Source organism: Carcharhinus amblyrhynchos, chromosome 1 (genome assembly GCF_965287045.1).
Source record: "Carcharhinus amblyrhynchos chromosome 1, sCarAmb.v2.hapA, whole genome shotgun sequence".
NCBI classification, from domain to species: domain Eukaryota; kingdom Metazoa; phylum Chordata; class Chondrichthyes; order Carcharhiniformes; family Carcharhinidae; genus Carcharhinus; species Carcharhinus amblyrhynchos.
Window position 1 is genome coordinate 109,718,066 of NC_137324.1, and position 21,201 is coordinate 109,739,266.

At 41.6% G+C, this 21,201-nt stretch overlaps 1 protein-coding gene across 4 annotated transcripts in view; it reads right to left on the reverse strand.

Annotated features, from left to right (window-relative positions):
- ptpn13 (protein tyrosine phosphatase non-receptor type 13) overlaps window positions 1-21,201 on the reverse strand; it is a 268,306-nt gene that overhangs the window by 65,734 nt on the left and 181,371 nt on the right. For 2 of the 4 annotated variants that reach the window (XM_080191002.1, XM_080190985.1), the window contains 6 exons: window positions 18,076-18,225; window positions 14,795-15,261; window positions 12,432-12,560; window positions 9,195-9,288; window positions 5,384-5,469; window positions 1,881-2,064 (listed from right to left, as the gene is read on the reverse strand). In XM_080191002.1, coding sequence (XP_080047128.1) covers window positions 1,881-2,064; window positions 5,384-5,469; window positions 9,195-9,288; window positions 12,432-12,560; window positions 14,795-15,261; window positions 18,076-18,225 — 1,110 coding nt within the window. Of the gene's footprint in view, window positions 1-1,880; window positions 2,065-5,383; window positions 5,470-9,194; window positions 9,289-12,416; window positions 12,561-14,794; window positions 15,262-18,075; window positions 18,226-21,201 lie in introns of all 4 variants that reach the window. The other 2 variants (XM_080190993.1, XM_080190976.1) reach the window with 1 other exon arrangement.

Below are 21,201 nucleotides of genomic sequence, written 5' to 3' on the forward strand. Positions count from 1 at the left end.
CAGAGGATTGGAGAATTGCCAATGTTTAAGAAAGGAATCAGGGATAATCCAGGAAATTGCAGACCGATGAGCCTGATGTCAGTGGTGGGAAAGCTTTGAGAAGATATTGAGGGACAGAATATATGCACATTTGGAAGAAAATGGACTAGTTGGTGACAGGCAGCGTGGTTTTTTTTTTTACAGAGAAGGTTATGTCTCATCAACTTGACTGAGTTTTTTGAAGAGGTGACAAAGATAATTGATGAGGGAAGGGCTGTGGATGTAGTTTATATGGACTTTAATATGGACTTTGATAAAGTGCCACATGGTAGATGGATACAAAAACTATAATCACATGGGATTCAGGGCTGGCTGGCTAGATGGATACACATCTGGCTTGGTTATAGGCTGTAAAGACTCACATTCCAATCATTATTCATGTAAATTGAGTTTGTGTCTTTGCACCCTGTTTGTGATCAGAACTCCCACCCATCTGATGAAGGGACAGCCTGTTCCAAAAGCTTGTGGCGTTTGCTACAAATAAACCTGTTGGACTTCAAGCTGGTGTTGTGAGACTTCTTTTGGTTATAGGAGACAGACAGTAGCAGTGGAAGGATATTTTTCAGAATGGAGATCTGTAAGTAGAGGCGTTCCACAGCCATGAGTTCTGGGACCTATGTTATTTGCAGTGTATATAAATGATCTGAAGGGAAAGGGATTGGTTGAGTTGCTGATAGTACTGGGGATTGTCAGGGGATACAACAGGATATAGACAGATTGGAGACTTGGGCATAGAAATGGCAGATGGAGGTCAATCTGGACAAATGTGCAGTGATATATTTTGGAGGATCAAATTTTGGTGTGCATTTTACTATAAACGGCAGAATCCTCAGGAACATTAACATACAGAGAGGTCTGGGCATGCAGATTCACAGTTCCCCAAAAGTGACAACATAAGTGGCCAAGGTGATTAAGAAAGCAGATGGCACGCTTGCTTTCATCAGCCAGGGCACTGAATACAAGTGTTGGGAAATCATGTTGTAGCAATATAAAACATTGGTTTGGCCACATTTGGAGTATTGCATACAGTTCTGGTCACCACACTACCAGAAGGATGTGGAAGCTTTGGACAGAGTGCAAAGAAGGTTCACCAGGATGTTGCCTGGTCTTGAGGGTTTTCGTTATGAGGAAGGTTATTTTCATTGGAAAGACAGTGGCTGCGGGGGGACCTGATAGAAGTCTACAAAATTATGAGAGGCACAGGTGTGGTGGATTCTCAGAGGCTTTTTCCAAGGGTGGAAGTGTCAATTTCAAGGGGGCACAGTTCAAGCTGAGAGGGGGTAAGTTTAAGGGAGATGTGCAGAAAAGTTTTCCATGCAGAGCGTGATGGGTACCTGGAATGCACTACCAAAGATAGTATAGAAGCAGGCATATTAGCAACATTTAAGAGGCATCTGGATGGGTACATGAATAGGGAGGGAATAGAGGGATACAGACCGAGTAAGGGCAGGAGGTTTTTTCTTCAGTTTAGTTAGGGCATCATGATCGATAGAGGAAGGCCCAAGGACCTGTTCCTCTGCTGTACTTTTCTTTGTATATAGAAGATTTTAAAAGTTTATTTTATGTTAGCTTCCAGTTTCTTACTCTCTCTGCTTCCCTTATTGCTTTTTTCACTTTCCCTCTGAGCTTTCTATATTCAGCCTGGTTTTCATTTGTGTTATCAACTGATATTTGTCATGTATGCCGTTTTCTGCTACTCCTGGGGAAGAGATCAGAGACCATTATTGCCATTTTAATTTAACTGCTCATTGTCTTAAGAAGCTGAATCATCAGCCATGTTTGCAAATACTCCTTCACAGCATAGCTACGTCTCAACAATTTTAAACATTCCAGTTTCTTACCATCATTGTCAGAAGTATAATCTTTGGCAGTTGATGGCACGGGTTTTGAGCTTAGTTCTTTTTTGTCAGATGATTCACATGGTGCAGTTTGATTGGCTGTACATGGAGGTGTGCACTGCGGAGTGACAGGAGCATGAACACTGGCTGCAGGAAGCTGCCCCTTCTCTAATAACAGATGAACAACCTGGAAAGAAGAATTTGCTTGATACATTTGTGACTTTACATTTAATTTACAACGCACTCATGTATGCAGTGAGTCTTCCCATAACAAGACAACCGAAATATTTGAAATTTTGTCATTCTCTCTGGTAAAGGGTTTGCTTCTATCTTCACTTTGTGCCTAAGTCACTTTACAAATGATCAGCAATGTTAATTTCTTTTGAACAATTGGAAATATATTCACTTTGACAAGCGTAAGCAGTATGGATCCAGCAAATTTAGAATTTGGTCTGTGAATTCTGAGCTCCAGACTGGGAATGGAGGGATACAAACGAATAGTCTATTGGAAGCATGAGCGGCGCAGGCTTGGAGGGTCAAAGGGCCTGTTTCCTGTGCTGTATTGTTCTTTGTCCATAGAAGTGCATCTGCAGGATACCCCAAAAGTGCACTGGGGAAACACCCCCAATCCCCCCATCCTAGGTGTTGCCAGGTACGGTAAATGGCTGGGAAGATCAAACTTCTGACATGCTATACTGAGAAGTACTCAGAAATCTGATTTAAATTGCAAACCTCAGATGATTCCGACCGTCTTACAGCAAGTTACTCAGAAAAAATTAGAAGTAGTAAGACTACGTCTAGCTTCTGGTAACTGTTGTATTGACTCCCCGGACCCCATACAGGACCTCTGCCCAGTTCCCACCTCCTCACTACACCCACCGAACTCAAAGGACACCCATGACTGCCCACATTCCCATGGGGCCCCTGATTACCCCCCAATCCCCCACTAGTCAATCCCAACCTGCACAGGACCCTGCCTGATCCACAAGGGAACTCTGCCGAATGCGTCCCCCTGATGAGAAAGATTCTATTGACCACTCAACCCCCAGCCCTTGACTGCCACCTACCCCATACCCCAGCCCCACCCACCAAATGTCCACCACAAGACATACCTCCACTGACCACCTGACTTGCCATTTGATCAAACTTGACTGACACTGCCACTGATCACCTGACCCCCCAACATACACCTGAACATTGACTACGCCATCTCCCCACTGACCATTTTACCCGACCCCGAATGACCACCTGACCCCAACGAACGATGACCCAATCTCCACTCCTACACCCCTTCGACTGTCTGATCAACCACACTGACCACCACACCTCTATCCCCACTGACTACCATCCAACCCCAGATGACTGCTCTTCCTCAACAGACTCCCTTCCCTCAATCTTATCAACTTACTATACAAACTTACCTTATCACTGGCTTAAATCCACTGGGGATGCACCCCATTTCCAACTACTGAACTCAAGGGATGCCTCCTGCCCCTCCTGAATCCTGGGATTTCCCATCTTTCAAATGCACCCCCAGGGCCTATCCGACCTTCCCAATTGCCCCAGCCCCTTTCCCCACTCCAACTGTTTGATCCACATTCCCTCCCAAATTGTAACTACCTTCCTGATTAACCTTTATCCCTGGCTTGGAAATGGCTGAGCCTTTAAAGCTACCCAATTTATAGCAGGGAACACTATCCTTCTGTCCAACTGTGCAGGCCTCGACTGAAAGCAACAGGAGAGCACTGCCCTACAAATTTCTCGCCCAACCTGAGTCAGAAGATCAGATAAGAAAGGATTGCCTAGATTTTGACACAGGAAATCAGGGGACAAAGTGGAAGTGGTCAAGAGCTACAAGTTTTTAGGTGTCCAGATCACCAACCTGGGTCTCTCCATGCCGACACTATAATTAAGAAAGACCACCAATGCCTCTACTTTCTCAGAAGGCTAAGGAAATTTGGCTATGACTCTCACCAACTTTTACATACGCACCATAGAAAACATTCTTTCTGGTTGTATCACAGCTTGGTGTGGCTCCTCCTCTACTCAAGGCTGCAAAAAACTACAAGTGAACAAAGCCCAGTCTACCATGCAAACCGGCCTCCCATCCAATGACTTTGTCTACACTACTCATTGCCTCAAAAAGACAGTCAGCATAACCAAGGACCCCACTCATCCCGGACATTCTCTCTTCCACCTTCTTCCGTCTGGAAAAAGATACAAAAGTCTGAGGACACATACTGACCGGTTCACTAATGTCCTTGAGGGAAGGAAATATGCTGTCCTTACCAACTCTGGCCTACATGCGACTCCAGACCCACTACTCTCAACTAACCTCGAGCAACTAGGGATGAGCAATAAATGCCAGTCAGCCAGCGACGCCCATGTCCCACAAATGAATAAAACAAATGAACAGCTTCTTCCCTGCTGCTAACTTTTGAATGGACCAATCTTGTATTAATTTGATCTTTCCCTACAGCCTAGCTATGACTGTATCATTACATTCTGTGCTCTCTCTTTTCTTTCTGTGTACAGTATTGCTTTGCCTGTAATGCGTGCAAGAAACAATACTTTTCACTCTTTTCTAATACATGTGACAATAATAAATCAAATCAAATCAGAGTGGCAATCTGACCCTGATTGTCATTTCATGGAAGTTCAGGCCCAAATATTCTGTTGCATTGGAACACAAGGCAATATGTTCAAAGAGACAAGGAACTTTGCAAAGTCACTAAGTGAGGACTTTAAAACAAGCTTTCACATCTCAGACTGTGATTGAATAGTGACTTAAAACATGGCACACATAAGAAAGAGAACAAAATATATCAGAATTTGTGCTGACAAGGCTTACAATTCACTTCATAATAGCACTGTATCTACACCATATGGTCTGCAATGATTTAAGGTGGCAGCTCATCACCACCTTTTCAAGGGCAATTAGAGATGGGCAACAAATCCTGGCCTAGCCAGCGCTGCCCACATGTGGTGAAAGAATACAAGTTAAATCCTGGTTAAATTGCCAACGTGCAGAAAAGTTTTTTTTGAAATCTATATCAGCCATTAATGTAAATATAAAGTACAGAATGAGAAAAGGTGATTTAAACCCAAAATTCCCAACCCTTCAAACAGAATATGCACAATTTTCCCCAAGCAAGGCAAGTAAGTAGAGATAACACCTGCAGTGATCAATTAACATTTGACAATGGTTCCAGTCATGTGAAACGTAAGTGTTCTGCATAATATTTCATCAACATTTATATAGGTTCATTTACTTTACAAGCTTCTTTGCCAGATGCTAATCTAGCACTCCCTTCCCACTACAAATGGGAACGCACAATTTTATCATTTACGTGAGTTTGTCCTAATGATTGTTCATGCTGTGAGGAAAATAAAGCTGCAAGCAGACCACAAAGCCAGACAGTGCCTAATAACCTGGTGTGTTTACTTTATCTTTTCTGATTCCAATTACAGATTAGAAATGTGTCTGAAATAGTGGGTATACATACTTGTCCTGTGCTCCTTAGAGTCTCCACAGCCTGTTTATGAGTCGCACCCTCCAGACAGATTCCATTCACAGAAAGAACACGGTCACCTGCCAATGAGTCAGCAAAAGTTTATGGAAAAGATATAATCAAAACACTTTGGATCTGAACTTGGATCTGGGTACCAGCAAGGGGTGATTGCTGAACTGGTGCCAAAGCTAATGATTTCCCGTGCAAAAGATAATGACGTTAGAATTATTGTCCCTAAACTGCTGCAAGGCAGAACGTTAACGAAGTCTGCCCGAGCAAACAGATTCAGGCTTTGTCTCAAACTGCCAGGCAATGAGATCATTTGCAAGAGTGGAGTGGGTTGCCACTGCAGCAAGGTTAAGCCAGCAGCAACTGCTTCAAATCGACAAGAAGGGATTGATTAACTTTACTTAGTAATAATTTGGGGATTTTTAGAAGGTTGCAACAGAACACATGCCAGCTCTCACTGGCGAGACATTAGACAGTCACTACAGATGGAATTTCTGGGATAGCAAATCTGATTTTCAGGTGCAAGTTCTACATAGCTTCATCGTAAATATTTGAAATGTACTTTAAATTTCAAAAAGAAAAAAACTAAAATGTACACCCCACTGAATTTTGTTGATTATTCTGTATAAGTGGTATTTAGATGAACAGGTTTGTCTCCCCTCCAAAAATAAAGAAAAGATAGAAAGAATGAAAAGAAATTGGACAGGACATTGGGAGAACTTCATTGTTCTTCCTTGAAATAACCTCACTGGATCTTCTATATTAACGTAAGGAGGCAGACAGAGCTTTCGTTATACATCCCCACCACTGCAATACTCCCTCAGTATTGCAGTGAGTCAAGATTACCTTCTCAAGTCTCAGGAATGGGGTATGAACTCATGATCTTCTGACTTGGAGGTGCGGATGTAACCATTGAGCAAAGGTAGATGCAGCTAAAACACCCATTCTATACAATGTATTGTTCAAAAAGGGAGACAGGCAGAAAGTAAAGAACTATACTCCAGTTAGTTTAACATCTGTAGTTGGGAAATTGTTGGAATTCATTATTAAGCAGGTGGTAATGAGATATTTGGAAAGTCAAAACACAATTTATCAGAGTCAGCATGGTTTAATGAAGGGTAAATTGTGTTGACTAATTTGCTAGAGTTCTTTGAAGATGTAACAGGCAAAGTTGATAATGGAGGTCCTGTAAATTCAATATATCTGGACTTCCAGAAGGCATTTGATACAGTGCCGCACAAAAGATTAATATACAAGGTAAAATCTCATGGAGCTTTCGGTAATGTATTAGCTTGGATAGAAGATTGGCTAACCAACAGAGAATGGGGATAAATGGGTACTTTCCTGATTGCCAATCTGTAAGTAATGGGGTGCCACAGAATTTGTTCCTCGGGCTCCAACTATTTAGAATCTATATTAGTGACTTGGATGCAGAGATAGAATGTACCATCACCAAATTTACAGATGACACTAAAATAGATGGGAAAGGAAGTTGCAATGAGATACTAAGAAATTTATAAATGGATATGGATGTGTTAGGTGAGTGAGTGGACCAAAATATGACAGATGGAACTTAACGTAGATAAATGTGAGATGATCCATTTTTGGTCAGAGGAATAAAAGGCTAAATCTAAATATCTAAATAGAGCAAAATTTTGGTGCAGAGGAATCTGAGTGTCCTTGTGCAGAAATTGCAGAAAATTAGTTTGCAGGTGCAGCAGGTAATAAGGAAAGAAAATGGAATTTTCATTGCTAATAGAATAGAAAACAAAAGTTGGGAAATGCTGCTGTAATTGTATAGGGCAGCCGTGAGACCACATCTGGAGTACTGTACACATTTCTGGCCCCTTACTGAGGGACATGCATTAGAGGTGGTTCAGAAAAGATCCAATAGATTGATTCCATGGATGAAGGACTTGTCTTATGAAGAGAAAGTGCGCAGTTTAAGCCTATGCTTTATGTTGTTTAGAAGAATGAAGGGAGATCCAATGGAGGTATATAAGATGCATAAGGGAACTGATAGGGTAAACACAGAGCAGATGTTTCTCCTTGTTGGGCATTCTGGAACGAGGCCATAGTTTTAGCCTAAGGGATGGCAGTTTTAAAACAGAATTGAGAAATTAAAGGGTCACTTAAAGGGTTGTGAATCTGTGGAATTCACTATACCAAACTACAATGGACACCAGAACACTAAACAAATTTGAGGAGGTAAATAAATTTTTAATAAGTAGTGGGATGAAGGGTTATGGGGAACAAGGAGGAAGGTGGAGATGAGGCCAGCCATGATCATATTGAATGGCAGAACAGGTTTGAGGGGCTGAATTGTCTACTTCTGCTCCTAGTTCTCATGTTCTTATTTACAATTGCATTCAATTGTAAATAATTCCGCTTTAATGCCATGGATATAGTAGGGTTGGTACGTACACATAGCATTGAGATTTCCGCTTCAGTAGGAGGCAAATGTTATATCATGTGACCCAATCAGCACCATTTTGGATTGATCTCTCGAATTCCCTGACTGGCTCCATCGCCGCCTCTCCTATTTTGCGACGGTCTCATTCCCTGCCATTCCCACTTGCTGCTCCTCTCTTGTGACCCTCCTGCTCAATGCTCCCTCTCTCTTAGCAAGGATGAGAGACTAAATAGACTGGGTCTGTACTCGTTGGAGTTTAGAAGGATGAGGGGGGATCTTATAGAGACATATAAGATAATGAAAGGGATGGATAGGGTAGAGGTAGAGAGATTTTTCCTGCTTAGAAAGGATAGCAGGACTAGAGGGCACAGCCTCAAGATAAGGGGCGGGGGGGGGGGCACAGTTTAGATTGGAGTTGAGGAGGAACTTCTTCACTCAAAGGGTAGTGAATCTCTGGAATTCTCTGCCCGTTGAAGTGGTGGAGGCTACCTCGCTAAATATATTTAAGTCACGGGTAGATCGGTTTTTGACAGACAAGGGAATTAAATGTTATGAGGAGAAAGCAGGAAAGTGGAACTGATCCACTTCAGATCAGCCATGATCTTATTGAATGGCGGAGCAGGCTCGAAGGGCTAGACGGCCTACTCCTGCTCCTATTTCTTATGTCCTTATGTTCTTATTATGTAGGAGAGGGAAGCAGGATGTAAGTAGGAAGGGTTATTATATTTCTGTGATATTTTAAAATATATTTTAAAATATTTTTTCATCTACAAGTATAGAAATTTAGGAATGTACAGTATTTTAACTTCAGGACAATGCTTTATTTTATTTTCTAATGGGAGAAGTCCTATAGAACCTAACTATTGATTTTACATTGGTTGTAGTGGGAAAATCTAATTTACTCAACATCGCTTCAATTAAAGTTGCACTTTTCAGAGTGTAATATTAAGTGATGAATTAATATACTGTTTCAGCTTTTTGAAACAGACACTTAAATTAACTAATAATCTATTTTAATCTAAAATATACCTCTACAATTGTGTTGGACAAAAGCCATAGCAAACAATACACAAATGATTGTCAATGAGATAACCTATTATTTATATGCAAGTGCATAGTCTACAAGTATATAATTACTTCCACTTCTCCATGTAACACTACCCCATTTGTTCGACACAACCAGAGGAAATATTTTGACATACAACCTTGAAGCCTTCCAGAAGCCTATTAGTTGGTGCACAGCCTCAGACAGTTGCTAAAAACCTGCAGACCATTATTTTGCATTAGGAAACACTAAAAAAAAGCTATACAATAAATTACAATTTCCAAAAAAGCAATTTAAAATGAATAAGTACTTTTCAACAGTAATTACATATGACTAACCTTTCTTAATACGTCCATCAGCCTCAGCTGCTCCTCCTGGTATTATAGCTTTCACGTAAATCCCACCATGTCTCACACTTGTGTTAACACCACCCTAGGGAAAAATTCAGACAATGGAAGATATTTACAAAAAATGACAAATCTGCAAAAATATGTTTACATGCAAAATCCTATTTTTAAAAGTTGGTTTCCCAGTTTGTTGTTATCAAATTGTGAGGAAAAACACAGGGTTAGCAAGGTGGGCAATTAGATGGCACACAAAATTGCTAATAGAGAATTGTGAAATTTTGAATCTTGGGAAAACAAATGGCAAAGGAAAATGCCCTCTATGACGATCTTTTAAACAGAGGAAAGAACAGAGATTGACGTTAGTAAAATCAAAGATTTTTAAAAGTGGTAGCATAGGTTAAAAATTTTCCTAAAAAGATAACGATATACTGATTTGCTGCATAGGGCTGCAAACTTTGAAACCAAACAATTGATGTATGTATACAAGATATTATTGTTACAACTTAATCACATTATAGGTAGGATATCAGAGCCATGGCAATTGCACACACAAGAGCCACCAAAATGTTTCTGAGAATTAGATGTTATAGTTAAAGGCATGAGAGATGATGGCTTACTCGTTTTCTCACTGGATCAGAGGGGTTTTAAGAAAGAATCTAAAATTAGGAAAGGTTATAAAATGGTAAGTAGTGAAAGATAATTTGCACCTGCAAGTGAATCATCAACAAAATGACAAACTAAGGATTATCAATGAATAACAAAGGGGACATTAGAAGTTGAGAGAGAGGGGTAAGACAGATATCATCCTGGGAGCAGATCCCACTTTATTCAACTGCAAGAATGGTACAGGTCTAAACTCATTAAGTATAAACTTACAAAAGCAAAACAGGGCAATGTTCAGTAATAACTACTTTTGGCAGATCCACCTTGAAGAATCTCTGAAGTTAGAAAGTAATTTGAAGACTTTGTGCAATAACAATTTTTGGTTCAATGGTACAATAGATTTTCATTGCTTTTGCTCTTGACTTAGAATTGTTCAGTCTTGAACAAAAAGCTGGATTGCAATATGGCCAAGCTACAAATCTCTCGAAGCATACTATTTTGGAGCATTTGTAAGTTTGCTTAGATGATGGCAAAAATTGATATAATGCAAGTTCAAAATCATTTGTTTCAAAATACTCATCAATTTGTGTTCACAACTTAAATGCCTGTGACTGGTTGGTATGCATGGATATGGAGAGTTGTGAATTAATCAAATTCTTTCAAACATACAAAAAAAATGAATGATGGTGGTGGTGGAATAGAAACATTTAACACAGGAATAAATATTCACCCTGAGCTGCAGTGAAAATAGGGAAGTATTAGGTCAACCATCCATTAGATTTGCTCCGGACGATCAGTTCTATTTAGAATCAAAGAATCCTTCAGGGGCAGGAGATCATTCGGCTCACTGAGTCAACATTTACTCTCCAACAAAGCAACACACTCAGGCCCTATCCCTGTAGCCTTATGTATTTGCTCAACTAATCCTCCTAACCTGCACATTTTGGAGCACTAAGGTAGAATTTAGCATGGCCAATCCGCCTAACCTGCACATCTTTGGACCGTGAAAGAAAAACAGAGCACCTGGAGGAAACCCATGCAGACATGGGAAGAATGTGCAAACTCCACGCAGTCATTCACCCAAGGTTGGAATTGAACCCAGTCCCCTAGCGCTGTGAGGCAGCTGTTTTAACAACTGTGCCATTGTGACACTTCCATATGGCGCATTTGCACTGAAAATGGAAACCAAATGAAACCCTGCCTGGTTTACACAAATGCCCAGATGAATTTTAACTCCGTTGTTTTCCTCTAACCACAATGATTAGCCTCACAATGCCATGACCCAGGTTTGATTCTCAGCTTGAGTCACTATGTGCGGAATCTGTAAATATTTCCTGTGGCTGCGTGGGTTTCCTCTGGATGCTCTGGTTAATGTGCTGGTTAGCTGCACAGGCCATGCTTAATTCTTCCTCAGTGTACCCGAACAAGCACTGGAGTGTGGCGAATAGGGATTTTCACAATAACTTCATTGCAGTGTTAATGTTGGCCTACTTGTGACACTAATAAATAAACTTTTTCAAAACTTTTTCATCACTGAAGACGGGGAATGTGGTGGAGATGATTCTTCTATAAGGAGTTCCCAGGGTAAGCTTATTTCCTGGGCACTAATGAATAGTTGGAATAGGCAAAATTCAACGATGGAAAAGAAAGAACACGGGTTGACCCTGTCCCTTCCCCTTCACTTCCTAGTTGTTGCTCCTGAAGGGCACCTGAAGATGCTGGTGGTGGGATTTGTTCTTATGATTTTAAAAATTTGGAAGGTTTGAGGTATCAGATATGGCAAGACACACCAGAAAAGTAAATGCCCCCTTTCACCTACTGCCTCCCAGCTACATGCAGATGGAATACAACGTGGAAAAGTGTGAGATTGTGCACTTTGAGAGGAGGAATGGACGAATAGACTATTTTCTAAATGGGAAAATGCTCAGGGAATCAGAAACCCAAAAGGACTTGGAAGTCATTGTTCAAGATTCTCTTAAGGTTAATGCGCAGGTTCAGCCAGCAGTTAGGAAGGTAGATGCAATGTTAGCATTCATGTCAAGAGGGCTAGAATAGAAGAGCAGGAATGTACTTCTCAGGCTGTAAAAGGCTCTGGTCAGACCCCATTTCGAGTATTGTGTGCAGTTTTGGACCCCATATCTAAGGGGAGACGTGTTGGCCTCAGAAAGGGTCCAGAGGAGGTTCACAAGAATGATCCCCGGAATGAAGAGTCTGTCGTATGAGGAATAGTTGAGGACTTTGGGTCCGTACTCATTGGAGCTTAGAAGAATGAAGGGGGATCTTATTGAAACTTACAGGATACTGCGAGGCCTGGATAGGGAGAATGTGGAAAGGATGTTTCCACTAGTAGGAAAAACTAGAACCAGAGGGCATAACCCCAGGTTAAAGGGACGATCCTTTAAAACAGAGACGAGGAGGAATTTCTTCAGCCAGGAAAAATCAGCTGTTGCAGGTTTCTAAATGGTTTTCAGAGAAAGGAATATCACAAATATTTTGCAACAATAGGGGATAGGGCTAAACTGCCCTGCGATTTCTGACAAGTAACGTCACTGAATATACATTTTATATACTTTAATATTTCACTAAGTAGAGAAAGAGAAAGTTGAAAACCTTGCAAAACAGTACCGTGACACTAATGCCCAAGCTGTTCTCCACTTTTGACAATTCCACTTCAAAAATGTCTCCTGGCTTTGGCAAAGTGCTTTGTTTGCTATCAGAAAAAGCTCGTCTTTTAGTCTTATCTGCTGCAGAATCCTACATGCAAACAAAATTAACACTTGTTTAAGCAGTAATATTAAAATTAAATGAGACTTATTCACTGTTATGAATAGTACAGAGACATGCTGTTTCACCTAAAAAATGTTACTTTTCCAGTGTTTTGAACCATGCTGTTACAAATACTGCAGCAAAATAAGTTAATACCCAGATGACAAAACATAACACAAAGTTAAAGCTATGATATTATAGAAGGCACAGTATTAAGTTTCTACAACCAGATGTTAATATTATTCTTTCAAGTGCATTTTCTAAAGTACATAACCAACAAAAATGCCAGGACTGTAGGAATACTCTTGCCTTAGATTCTAAGAAATGGTTACAAATTTAATATTCTGTATATGATCTAAGCTCCAGAACAGTGTAACTAGGATGGGTGGGGTGGATTTGCCAAAGATGCATTGGGGGATACCTCTCAGTCCAGGCATTGCCAAGTAAGGGAGAAGGGTTGAGGCTGCTGGTGGGAGGGGCGTGTTGTTTAGGAAGATCAGAGATCGGGGCAGTGAAGGGGAGTGGGGGGGGACATCGAGGCAGATGGGGGTGGGTCGAGGCTGACCCGGGCATGTTCGGGGAAGTGGGGGGGGGGGGGGGGGGGCGGTATGAGAGTCGATGATGGTGATGCGGGGCTGGTCAACGATCAGGTGCATGGCAGTGTGGGGCCACTGCACGTGCCGATCTACGTGCTGACACGTCAGCATATGCACAGTGGCCCGCTCAGTGTTATGCCGCCAGGAACAGGCCCCACCACCTGAATTTCAGCATAATTTACGCTGAAGCACTCTGTACTGCGTAGACTGGAAGATTAATTTTGAAACTCCCACTGAAAAAAAGCGTGAAATACTCCAATCTTTATGTGAATTTGACACTTTTTTTGGAAGAATTGCCCCAGTTTTTTTTTAAAAAAGGCAGAGTTTATGGATTTGTATGCATGAAGTTTACAACAGGAATTGGAGCACAGGCCCTAGTGATTAACATTTGTAAATCTGTGCTAACATTTCTAAAGTAGCATTATTGCTAATAGGGTCATGCAGCAGAGTGGCACAATGGCACATTGGGTAGAAGCAAATTACTGTGGATACTGGAATCTGAAACCAAAAGAGGAAATGACTCTCATCTGGACTCAAAACGTCAGCTCTTTTCTCTCCTTACAGATGGTCAGACCCGCTGAGATTTTCCAGCATTTTCTGTTTTGGGCACAATGGATGTCACTGCTGCCTCACAGCTCCAGTGATCCAGGTTCAGTTCCAGCTTTGTTGACTGTGTGGAGTTGCACATTCTCTCTGTGTCTGCACATGTTTCCTCTGGGTGGCCTGGTTTCCTCTCATTCCAAAGATGTACAGGGTAGGTGCATTGGGCATGCTAAATTGCCTTGGTGTCCCAAGGTGAAATGGATTATCCATGATAAATGTTACAGAGTGGGGGAAGAGGGCCTATGAAAGATTCTCTATCAGAAAATCAGTGTAGATATGATAGGCCAAATGGACTCTTCCGCACTGTAAGGATTCTATAAAAAAACTTGCATTTATATACATCTTTCACAACCTCAGACCATCCCAAAATGTTTTACAGTCAATTAAGTACTTTTGAAGTGTAGCCACTGTCGTAATGTAGAAAATCTGGCCGCCAGTTCTCAAACATCAGCTACCATAAAGGAAATGGGGGAATGACTCGGTTATCTGTTTTTGTGATCAGCGCAATGGGGATAACAACTCTTTCTCCTCTTCAAAACAGTGCCATTAGATCTCTTGAATGCCAACTTGACAGGCACTTTTAAGAACCCCAACATACTGCACCTACAACACCGGATTGGAACGTCAGTCCTTTTGGGTTAAATTCTGACTTCAAACTCACAATCCTCTGACTCTGAGGCTGACTGGGCTACCACTGACACATACAAAAATAATTCCAGAACCAACAGGAGAACCGCTGGTTCAGGGTGCCTTCTGGATTTGGCATTGATAACAACTGTGCATACAAATAAACAAAATTACAAGTTTAGTGTATATCATGACCTGAAAAACAATCAAATGGAACAGTCAAACAGAGAAGAAATAATTGCAAATAATTCTGGCATCTCCAAATAATTCTGGCATCTCCACTACTGCTTTATATTGAAACTACTGCAATACATGGCTTGCATGCAGATACAAAGTGAAAGTAGGGGTTGTCAGGAAGGAGCAAAACTGGTCAAAGCTGGAAATAATCATATTCACCTTTTTAGGGCTTTGTTGCTCTTGACTGCTGGAATAAGTTGCTTCATCCATGTCAGAGTCACCTCGATCAGAGCAATCTGTTTCTTTAGGCGTTTCAGCATTAATGCTGCTCAAATGTCCTGTGCTGTCGAGAACATTTTGGATCATATCCTGCCTTAATGCCATCAGTGCAGAGACCTCCTTGTAATTAGTACATCGTGGTGTTCTAGAGGCTGTGCGATTTCTGTAGAAACCATTCACTTGGCTTTGTGAAAGACCGACACTTTCAGTTCTAGAGTCCTGGGAGCTCGTACTTCCTCTTCGTTTTTCTTCATGTGGAACAGAAGCTCTCACTGGATGAATTCTCTGGTGACCACGTGATCCATTATGCTCTTCGGAAGATGACACTTCTTCATAATCTCGCCTTCCTACATTATGACAAGGACTTCTTGACTGGCTTCTTGTTTCTTTTTTATTCAGAGGAGATACTTGACAATAAAAAAAAACATTGTTCGAAGCATCAAGCTGTATTCTTTACGAAGGTGATGTACAGTTGGGAATTTCAATTCTCTTTTCCCAATTAAAATACCACCATAGTTACAAATTTAAAACATGATTCCCTCATATGTCTAAACAAATAAAGTTATCAATCCTGTTAGAAATAGTTGTTATCAGTTAATGCAGATTTCAGCCAGTTAAAATGAGTAAAATATTTCACAGTCATTTACACCATAATATATATTACCTATTTTGCTGTCCAATTCAACTGCCAAAAAACTTAAGTCCCGTCTTTTTCCCTCTGTGACAATGCTAAATTTGAGCCAGTCTCATGCTCTGTGGAGGTGTATCCATACACTTCCAGCACCACATATGGTTTTAGAAGTCATTTTCAACTGAATAAGTAATAGACTAAAAGAATGCCTTTCATGCCTGCTCAAGATTGCTACAGAGCTGTTTAACCAAAAAAGCTGACTGTATAGAAGGCAGCAAAAAATTGCTGTCACTCAAATTTAATACAACACTTGATATTTAAGAATTATTTTTTATATTTTTAATCCAACTTTAGGCTTGGCCACATCTATGATGTCAGATCCATACTCCAGTTTGAAGTATGGTTTCCTGAGTTTTGGGAGTTCCACAACGGTCCCCAGGTTGGTCTGAAATCGTGTGTTTCTTGTTACTTGGGTTGCTCCCAAAACTGACATCACCAAAACAGCCTAGAAGGAAGGGTGTGCCTGCTTAAGGCTCTCCATGGCAGCAATTAAATTGGGATTTATAAACAAAAATACAGCAAATTTTCAGTATTATTTTTCTACAACAAAGAAAACACTTTGAACCTGAACTAATCCTTCTAGAGTGCCATACTCTTTATATCAACTGTTTGGTTTCTTTCTGCACAGCAGAGCTTAAACAGGATTATTCAATTAGCCCTTGTTTTATGAGAAATAAGAGTTGCCAGTCAAACACGATATAGGCAAACCTTGACTGATAAAATTGCAGTCTTCACTAATGGCTTTAGTTTGTCTCAAACGCACCTTAGTGCCATTCTCAATAACAATTGAATTGAACTGAGCTTCAATCACCTCTACAGGCATCCAGTTCTTACATTCCTGTTTGGATCCAAGTGGTTCTATAGGTTAGTTAACTGAATACTGGTAAGCAGTTTATTTGTGGGTAAATAGAGAATACTAATGACTCCTCCTGCAGTTTTACTCATAATTAGGAAAAAACTCAGATAGGCAACTGGCTAAATTAGATTGATTCCAATGAGAACATGAATATCTAAAAATAGTTGATGATTGGGTTCCAAAATTGCAGACCTGCACCAACCACTAACCAGGCTCTATACTGTTAGCAGAGATTCATAAAATGAAAGCTAATTTTAAATACTAATTACAAAGAGGCAAAAAGTATCTTTGTTTTATTTTATAACCAAGAATTTAAATTTCTTGTTATGCATTATCCCATTTTGTGTCCAGATTAACCGGAGTGCCAACGCTGAGCCCATCACATATAGATTGCTGCAGATGGATGGAATTTGTAGATAAACTCAGAATCACATCCACACAGAGTAGCTGAGTGTCACTGAATGTTTACTTAGCAAAACATTTTGCAAAATTATAGCTCCTTACAAATCTCATTAAAAAAGTTTAAGGGCGGATGCAAAAACTCGTTCTTTCTCCACAATGAATAAAACGTGAGACCGATTCAAACTGTCACTAACTATTACCTTATGTTCCACGTGAAGTCTTATAAAATCCTGAAAATATGGGGGCAATTTAATGTCCTTGTCTGACGTGGTGGAGTCAATCCTGAAGAGCCATAGTGGACAATGTCCTAGTTTAGGTGCTTGAATGGCAGCTAGTGAAAATTTGGGTCAAAGCTGTTCAATAGTGTCTCCTCATTTAAAGGAGGTGCCATTCTCCTCTACAGTGAGAGTAATGGCATTTTTGACAGCGAGCATATTTTAAAAAAACTGACAGGGAATGGAGATTGTTCATAGCCGCTCTTTAAAAACTGAGCCACGGCGACTATGTTTGTTGTTGAGTACTCATTCAGTGGTATGGGTGAGGCTAGATTCACATGAACTCCAACATCTGGTGACTTGTCTTACCTCCCACTACTTTAAAATCCTGACACTGGCAGCAGTCCAAAACCTGTACCTTAATGTCAGCATGAATTCTATCCTGAGGGATTGATTCAAAATATGGAAGGTACAGGGTTAACTGGATAGCTGCCAAATCTGTTCCGACTTCCAACAGGCAGAATATGTGACCTGCACCATAATAAGAAAAACCTGTGACCTGTACAGATCCTGCGTGACTCTTCATGGTGATTATTTTTGTTATCAACATTCCTGCTCAAAATCTTGAAGACGAGGGAACAAGACTCCCCTTCCACTCAAGAGGGCAGCATAGTGGTTAGCACCACTGCCTCAGAGCAAGGGACCCGGGTTCAATTCCAGCCTTGGGTGACAATGTGGAGTTTGCACATTCTCCCATTGTCTGTGTGGGTTTCTGCCGGGTTTCTTCCCGCACTCCAAAGATGTGTGGGTTAGATTGATTGGCCATGCTAAATTGCCCCCAAGTCTCAGTGGGACTAGCAGGGTTAATATGTGAGGTTCAGGGGATAGGACCTCATTGCTACTGTTGTCAGTGCAGGCTTGATGTGACCTCTTTCTGCACTGTAGGGATTCTAAGAGAAGAAATCTGAAGACTGGTGCAATATATACATGTGGCACTGTATCACAATGTTCGTATTCAGGCTTGAAATTTGGAATCTTGAAATTTTTGAACTAGTACCTGAAGTAAATTCAGTTCCTCTATAAAGTTTCTCTTTAGGTTGAGACACTATCAGTGTCACGTCTTCAGGAGCATTTTGCAAAATTTCAACTGCTCTGTCATGAGTAACACCTTCCAAACTGACTCCATTTACAGATATCAGGCGATCACCTGCAGATGGTAAAAACACAATGGTTATTCAGCATACAGTAATTTGACAAGCATTGTGAAACAAATAGATGAAATAATTTGATACTTCGTATCAATCCAAAACCACATGGAATTTGACAAATTCCCATTTCATAGAAATGCAGCTGTACAAAGGAGGATATGTTCTATAAGTGTACTTAATAAAGCACTAAGCTCCTACCGATTAGCATTTTCTTTACTAGATAGAACAAAGAACAAAGAACAACCCAGCATGGGAAACAGGCCCTTTGGCCCAACGAGCCCGCGCCGCCATTTCAACAAAGCCTTTTCCTACACCTACCCTGCCCCGTGTGTATTTGAATGGTACCCCTAATGTAGCCAGATTCAGGGGAGAATAGTGTAGGGTCAATTTGGTACACCAATCAGCCTAAGAGCACATCTTTGGGGTGTGGGAGGAAACCGGAGCATCCAGAGGAAACCCACGCAACCACAGGGAGAATGCGCAAACTCCCACAGACACAGGCCCAAATCCATGTATCTGCACAGCTAGCAGTGATAGTCACTGAGCTGTTGTGGTGCCCGTCTGCTGGTCCAGGGTTAAGCACACACAACGACACGAAGTACTAGGCCACTCTCGAAACCTCCAAGAGCAGCCCACGCACGACCCACCGTGTGCACGCCCCTCGTTTGACAACAAGGTGGACCGACACCTGTGGATTAAAAGAGAAAAAAAAATGTAATAATACATTTCCAGTGTCATCCCGAGGCTCTGACCCTTTCTAATACCGTCTACTATAACCCTCCATCCCTGTGTCACTCATGTGTCTACCTAAGTAAACCTTAAACAAGTCCAACGTGCCTGCCTCCACCACCTTACTTGGTAGCGCGTTCCATACCGCCACGACCCTGTGTGAAAAACCTTCCTCTAGTATCCAAATTATACTTTTCCCCCCTCACCATTAGATTGTGACCTCTTGTAATAGTTGTCCCCAGTCTAGGGAAAAGCCTGCCACTGTTGACTCTATCTATTCCCTTCATTATTTTATACACCTCTATCAGATTCCCCCCTTAATCTCCGTCTTTCTAAGGTGAAGAGCCCCAGTTTTTCCAATCTTTCCTCGTAACTCAGTCCTTCCATACCAGGCAGCATCCTGGTAAACCTCCTCTGCACTCTTTCCAGGGTCTCCACGTCCTTCCGGTAGTAAGGTGACCAGAACTGGACGCAGTACTCCAAGTGCGGTCTAACCAACGTTCTGTACAACTGAAGCATTAGACGACAGCTCTTATACTCTATACCCCTTCCTATAAAGGCTAGCATTCCGTAAGCTTTCTTCACAACCTTCTCTACCTGTGTTGACAACTTCAGAGACTTGTGCACCTGCACTCCCAGGTCCCTCTGTATTTCTATACTCTTAATCGGTCTACCTTTTATCATGTAACTCCTCCCTGCATTATTCCTTCCAAAATGCATCACCTCGCATTTGTCAGGATTAAATTCCATCTGCCATCTATCTGCCCAATATACCAACCTATCTATATCCTGCTGTGTCACCTGACAATCTTTCTCAGTATCCGCCAATCCTGCCATCTTGGTGTCATCTGCAAACTTGCTGATCACACCACGTACGCCCTCTTCCAAGTCATTTATGTCTATTACAAAGAGGAGGTCCCAGTACTGAGCCCTGCGGCACACCACTGGTGACTGACCTCCAGCCAGAAAAGGACCCTTCCACTACTACTCTCTGTCTCCTATTGCCCAGCCAGTTTTCAATCCATCTAGCTACCTGTCCTTGTATCCCATGTGCCTTAACCTTTTCTACCAGCCTACCGTGAGGGACTTTGTCAAACGCCTTACTGAAATCCATGTAGATGACATCAACGGCTCGCCCATCATCAACCGTTTTTGGCACCTCCTCAAAAAATTCTACCAGATTCGTAAGGCAAGACCTCCCCTGAACAAAGCCATGTTGCGTATCCCTAATCAGATCGCAACGCTCCAAATGCTTTTACATCCTATCCCTAAGAATTTTTTCCAATAATTTTCCTACCACCGATGTCAGACTCACTGGTCTATAATTACCAGGGTTATCCCTACTGCCCTTTTTAAACAGCGGTACCACATTAGCTACCCTCCAGTCCTCTGGGACCTTACCTGTGTCCAAAGAAGAGACAAAGATTTGCGTCAGAGGCCCAGCAATTTCATCTTTCACCTCCCTAAGCAGCCTGGGATAAATGCCATCAAGCCCCGGAGCTTTATCTATTTTTATGCTACCTAAAAACCCCAGCACTTCCTCCCTCGTAATGGATATTTCCTTCAAATAATCTACAGCTCCCTCCAAGACATTACACGACACCAAACCCCTCTCCTTCGTGAATACCGACGCAAAGTATTCATTCAGGATCTCCCCCATTCCCTCAAACTCGATGTATAGATCCCCTCCTTTGTCCCTAAGAGGACGAATTTTCCCTCTAACCACTCTCTTGCTCCTAATATAAGAGCAAAATGCCTTTGGATTTTCCTTAATCCTATCAGCCAAAGCCATTTCATGCCCTCTTTTCGCCCTTCTAACTCCCCTTTTAAGCTCCATCCTACTCTCTCTCTGTTCCCAGTTGTTTCGACCTAACACATGCCTCTCTCTTTTTCCTGACCAAGTCTTCAATACCCCCTGTAATCCACAGTTCTCTAATCCTGCCTTTCCCATCCTCTTTGCCAGCACATACCTTTCCTGCAACATCATCAGTTTGCCCTTGAAAGCCCCCCACTTATCAACCGTGGACTTGCCAGCTAACAGCCCCTCCCAATTTGTGTCCTTCAGCTCCTTCCTAATCTGGCTATAGCTCGCCTTCCCCCAGTTCAGCACCCTCCCCTTCGGACGGCACTCATCCCTTTCCATTTTTATCCTAAAGTAGACAGACTTGTGGTCACTGTTAGCCACATGTTCGCCTACCTCAACCTCAACCACCTGCCCCGGCTCATTACCCAACACTAAATCCAGT